A 6013-nucleotide genomic window follows, 5' to 3' on the forward strand; every position below is an offset into this window, starting at 1 on the left:
ACTTGCCAGGGTGCAGAAACCTTTCCTTTTTCGCAGCTCCTTCCCGTGGGTGCAGGTCCTGTCCCGATTCCTTTCTCTTTCTCTTTTTTTTTTTCTTTTATCTTTTATCCTACCCACTCACCTGGCGTTTTCATCACCCTTTTGGAAGTCTGAGGTCCTCTGCCAGTGTTCAGTCGATGTTTTGTGAGAATTGTTCCATGTGTAGATGTATTTTTGATGTATTTGTGGGAGAAGGTGAGCTCCATGTCCTCCTCCTCCACCATCTTGATCCGATCCCCCAGGAAGTCTTTATATTTGTATATTAACCTATTGTTGTTTGCCTTGTGAGCTTCATCCTCAAGTCTGAGTGTATAGTATTTTGAACAGGTAAATGAAAGGGCTTAGTATGTTTTACCAGATCTTTGTAACCAACTTCATTAACTTTGTTAAATCATTGATATTTAAATAGAATTCAAATGATTATCTGCCAAGCCAGGTGAATTCTTCTGTCACTGGATTGATTTTCCTACTGGGTAACAAATTCAGTTTGTAAATGAATCTCCTAAGAATGCTTTGAGAAACAGATACATTGGCAAGTGGCTAGGATGACTTCCTAGAATCCTGTAAGGAAAGAGCTGGCCCAGTTGCTTTGTCTGAAACTTAAGTGCTCAGCAAGGAGTCATCCCCACCCTCCCTTCTCTTGCTGCTACTGTTAAGGACTCATGGGAGACTCGTTTGCACCTCATGTAGATGCAGGGAACGTGCCGAGGCAGTTTGAGATGGACGGCCTCCATCCTGCTGGCAACATGCCTCACGTGGAAGGTGCTGCAGCCACTGTGCCTGCCAGACCTGTCTCTTATCGGTACCCAAGTAAGTTTTGCTTTAACTAATGAGATATGTTAATAATAATATTTAATATTATTTTTCTTTCTGTCTCTTTGCTTCCTTCATGCCTTAAAAAGTTAGGAAAGTTAACCCTTTATATTTCAATCTTCAGAAAAGCTGATGATACTGGAGAAAAAGTGATCATCGGACTTCACTTGTCTGGCCCACTTTGTCTCTCCCCTTCCCTTCTCCAGACTCCCCCTGTCCCTTACCAGCATGTGGACGGGGAGATGGGAGCTTTGGTTCGGGGCTTGGCCAGTAGCCAGGTCCTTTTCTCCTTGGACCAAAGTGCTGAAGCCTTATACTGGCAATTCCTCAAATGAAACCACCTACTAGGCGTTTGTAAACGTTGGGAGAACATCATCCCCCAAACCTACGTAAAGCCTCTTGTAAGCAGGTTGTTTGAAGTCACAGTACTCAGGAATATGTGAGTTGCTGACAGAAGCAAGAGATTTTTGAGAGGGTTGATTTTGCTGATTCCAGCGTAAATCATTCTGGAAAGCACTCTTTCAGGGCAACTTGATCAAGAGCTTTTTCTGTGCTGGGCATTTTCATGGGGGCTGGGAATTCAGCAGTGAACCAGCCCAAGTCCCTGCTTCACGGAGCTTCTAGTGAAAGGGTGGGACGGTCAGCAAGCCGTCACCAAGGACCTCCAGTCGGATGGGTACTGAGTAGGGATGGTGGTCACCCGAGAGCGGACCTGATGGGCAGCCACCTGGCAGAGATGGGAATAAAAATAATAGAATAAGGGAAACCAACTGAGTAGATAGGCGTTCTGCCTCTGAGATGGAATGGAGATTATAATAATGGCTTTTAAAATGATTATTAAGTAGTGTGTCTACATTTTGATGACTGAGAAATTCTCTGCTGTTCATTTCACCTCTGCATCTGGGCCCAAAGAGAAATGAAAAGGCTGAAACTTGGTATCTTTGAGGTGCCCAGTGGAAAAGCTTCCTTTTTTTTTTTTTTTTCACTCTTATGTGCAAAGAGGTTTTTGTCCAAGAGGTTTTTGTATGCCACTCTGCAGCCACAAAGTATACCCCACGGCCAAGAAGGAGCCCTTTTTTCTTCCTTCTTTAACTTTTTGAATTGGTACCAAACAGCATTCCTATCTGAGATCACGAGAAAGCGACACCATTTGGGAGCGAACCTTCTCCCCCAGCAAGGAGGCAGAAGGGTGCGTTTCTGCCTGTGGAAATGACCAGCTGCCACCTCTGGTGTTCAAGTTCATGGCCGGGGTCAAGGGACAGAGAAGATTGTTACCTCTCTCCTATTAGGAAAGCTAGCTCAGTTGTGTTGGTGGTGTAGAACAGGGCATGGCGAAGAGGTTCAGAGTCCTCTGGTGAGTCTACGAGTTTGTCTGTTTCTCAGCATTGTTTAGGGGGGAAGAAATGAGGTTGCAGGCCGGAGCTGGAGGAGAAGGGTCAGCATAGTCATCAGCGGGGTTGGAATGTAATGAAACCTGTGAGGCACAGGGACTTGTGCTGTGGGCTCTAGGGAGTCGACAGATAATTAAAGCATGGGCCTCGCCTGGAAGGAATAGAAGGAGTAAAATGATACACAGGGTTTTGGACGAGGCAGGCACAAAATACCGTGTGAATATGGCGCTGGAGAGGCTGGCTTCCTGTCCCTGTGGGGACACGTAGGTGCGCTTGGGTTGGGGCTCGCGGGGTAGGTGGGGTTTTGCGGGAGAGGTGGCGGGGGCGGGAGCGCGTCGGGTCAGGGAGCCCGCGGACGCGAGGGGGGAGCAGGCGAGAGAAGCTGGGGGTCGGGGAGTGCGCTGGTGCACGTATAGGGTGTTTCAGGTGCAGGCGTGGTGGTGACAGGGAGGAAGTCAGTGCAGAAGGAAAAAGGCAGCGTGTCGGGGCCTAGGCTGCCACGGGTGTGGACCCTGCTGGAGCAGAGACGGCGCACAGCAAATCCTGGCCTTCAGGGAGTGACTGGTGCTAAGGAAGCGGGGTGGCTTGAAGGCCGAGCGACTGGTGTCAGGGAGAGCGTAGACTCCGGTATTGGAGCTGTGCAGGAGATGGTGGTCAGGACCCTCGCTGCAGCAGCGGGAGCGGGAGGCAGAAGCCGTAAGCCCTGGTGGCCGTGTGGACAGAGCGTAGAAAGAGCACAGTGAAAGGGACGGGAACGCAGATGGCAGGGCAGTGCCCCGCCGACAGCATGGATTTGAGGCCTGGGCGAGAGGTCAGGACGAGAGAAAATGTGTGTGCATGATCAGGACGGAGGTGGGAACCAAAACCCCAGGGGAGGGGTCAGCCCGGAGGAAGTGGGGTGACGGCAAGGTGGCCCGAGCGGGGAAGCAGGGAGGGTGGTGGTTTTGTCGTGCTCCGGGCCCAAGACACTCGAGTGCCTCTGTGGGAGTGGGTGGCGGGTGGGGAGTGACAAAAGTGCTGTGGAAATAAATGGGGACGAATGTCTGCATCAGAATCCTAAGGATGGAGCGGGCTTGGAAACCAATGCAGAGGCAGAAATGCAGGGCTCACCTTGGCAAGGATGGAGGAGGGAGGAGATGGGGGCGGAGGGGAGGACAGTGGATGTCGTGGTGCTGAGGATGACCTGGGTTCATCTCAGTGAGGTGAGAGGTGGGCGGGGCTTGCTGCCGGGAGTGGGTCTGGAGCCTCGAAGGCCGTGAGGGGGGAGCAGTTGCTCAAAGCAGGTGCACAGAGGCGGCCGAGAATCACGCGGTCTCCCTGGGGCTTGGCAAGGCCCCTGCCAAAGCTGATCCCACGTTTGTTTGAAAAATCTGCTGCTGGAAGCTGTTGATTCTTTATTTTCTGTCCCGTTAGGTGTAGATCAGAAACCACTTGGAGAACAGGAGGAAGAAGAAACAATACGGGAACAACAAGCAAAGGAACGAAGTCAGGGAGAAGAGCAGAGGCAGAGCGGGTGGCAAGAAGCTCTGGAAAGGGAACGGCAAGAAGTAGAAAAGCTGGACCAGGAAAGGGTGAGGATGCCCAGTGAGTTCTCTGTCCTAGCTGCTTCGTGGCCCCCCTGCAGCAAGCGCCCTGCTCTCGGGAGGGTGAGTCCTTCGTGTGTCCTGAAGTCCTAGGAGTGGCAGAGAAGTGAACAAGCCACTGGTGGCCCCTGACCCTCTTGTTCGCTGGAGAGCACTGAGGATGGCTGCAGGGCATGCAGGCCTCGTGCCTTTCCTGGTTCAGGGTAGCATGGCCAGCCCCATTCATGTGCATCCTCATCTGGTCCTGAAAACAGGCTCGTAAATGAGGAGGACCTTGTTTTGCTGTTGATCTTCTCGTTGTAAATGAGGTTGAAAGGAGAGACTCCCAGGGTTGGCTAGCTGGGACTCAGGGAACCCCGGGGAGGTGGCTTCCGGGGCGCCCCTGCCCTCCGCCTTTGGTGCTCTTCTGGCTCTGATTCTAGTCCCAGATGGATGACTCGGGCCACTTCGCCTGCCTGCTGAGGCTTATGTGAATTAATCTTCCATGTGGAAGGTCCTTGGCCTCCAGGTTAATCTGGGCTACAGCACGGGACAGTTGAGGCAGATTAATCCCTTCCTTCATTGAGATGACAAGTTTTTGTCCCCCTTTGATAGTAGCAATGACTTCAATTAAAAAAAGAAACAGTTCTCTGGCATGCAGGTTGTACTTAAAGGGTCAGGATTATATTACTGTGCATTTTTCAACCCTTAGAAGTTTTAAAAGATGTCATTGTATATTTCTTATTTTGGTCCTCACCTATTTCAGAGGCTAATTGAAGAATCATTGAAGATGGAAATGGAAAAAGAATTCGAAATGAGCATTCAGGAAACGAAAGACAAATCTAAATCTGTCTGTAGTGAAAATCTTTTAGAGAAGTATATGAAGATCCTCCAACAGGGTCAAGACCAGGACACCACAGATAAGGTGCCTATGCTGTGGACGGGGTGTCTGTGGGTGCGGGTGCCGAGGGCTTCTGTGGTTTACTTGAAACCTGGGGGATAAGGATCTGCCTTCTCCAGTGGGGACAAAGGTAAAAGCATAGAAAGTCCAGAGTTCACATGCAGCCTCAGTACACTCCTGACAAAATGTCATCCCTTTGGCTTGGGTAAAAGATTGAAGAGATTTTGATTTGTCAAAGTTTGTGAAAGTTGGGATGTCTCTTATTATTTTAAGAACAAGAAATAAATGTAATGAAAGCCCTATGAACGAATACTGAACGCATTAGTCCTAAGACAGTAATATTTTATGTAAGTCTAAAGTACTATGGGTGTTGAGAATGCCTTCCAGGTAGTTTATTCTGATGTGCTTGCTAAATGTCATGTTTAAAAGTCACTGCTTTTTTAGACTCTTAAATTACATATATATTTCAAAAATAATTCTTAGAGAAATCATAAAGTGTTTAATAAAATGAATCCACATCTAATTGCAAAATTCTTCTCCCCACCCCTTTGTGTCAGAGTTCAAAAAAGGTGGTCATAGAGGGCTCACAGGTGGACACACTGCCATCTAGTGATGCCATCAAAGATGGAAGGTATGGCGTCCCCTACGTTGTGTTCTTGTGCAAACCATTATCATTATTGCTGCTTTTGTCAGCCAGGGAAAGGTTCAGATATTTGAGTCTGCCTTTAAGAAACTGAATCAGTCAAAATGATTGACTTCAAAAAAAAAAAAAAAATCGATTGTATTTTGTAACCTGTGAAATTGCTACTGATGCAGATCGTAAGCAAGGGCAGAAACCCCACAGGGAAGGAGAGCATGACAGAGATCCCTGAATAAACTTAACAAGAATTTAACAAATTTTTAAATTTTTTGTTTTTCCCTAATTTAGTTTGACAGGCTTTTCTCACGAGGAACCAGATGACACTTGGTAACCGTGTTTTTGCTGCGCAGCTTCTTACTCAGATATCGTAACTAAAGGCTTGTGATTTCTCTGTGATAAGACAAAATTCTCAATAAAAAGTCATGTTTGATCCAGTGTGATTTTTTTTTCCATAATTCTATTTGGTACTATAGTGTATAAATGAAAAATAAGCTAGTTAAGTGACATCTCTGTGGGGGGATGGGGTGGGATGAATTGGGAGATTGAGATTGACATATATACACTAATATGTATAAAATAGATAACTAATAAGACCCTGCTGTATAAAAAATAAAACACATTCAAAAAAAAAAAAAGGGACACCTCTTCAGCATGTCTCATTCTTAGG

The 6013-nt window shown here is 47.6% G+C and overlaps 1 protein-coding gene across 1 annotated transcript in view; it reads left to right on the top strand.

The window, feature by feature from the left end:
• LOC133082989 (centriole and centriolar satellite protein OFD1-like) overlaps positions 1-5776 on the top strand; it is a 58232-nt gene extending 52456 nt beyond the window's left edge. The window contains 5 exon segments of the mRNA XM_061179654.1: positions 730-849; positions 3657-3814; positions 4572-4730; positions 5264-5337; positions 5635-5776. Coding sequence (XP_061035637.1) covers positions 730-849; positions 3657-3814; positions 4572-4730; positions 5264-5337; positions 5635-5677 — 554 coding nt within the window. The 3' untranslated portion in view covers positions 5678-5776.
• The last annotated feature ends 237 nt before the right edge of the window (positions 5777-6013 follow it).

Source organism: Eubalaena glacialis, unplaced genomic scaffold (assembly GCF_028564815.1).
Source record: "Eubalaena glacialis isolate mEubGla1 unplaced genomic scaffold, mEubGla1.1.hap2.+ XY H_3, whole genome shotgun sequence".
In the NCBI taxonomy this organism is placed as follows: domain Eukaryota; kingdom Metazoa; phylum Chordata; class Mammalia; order Artiodactyla; family Balaenidae; genus Eubalaena; species Eubalaena glacialis.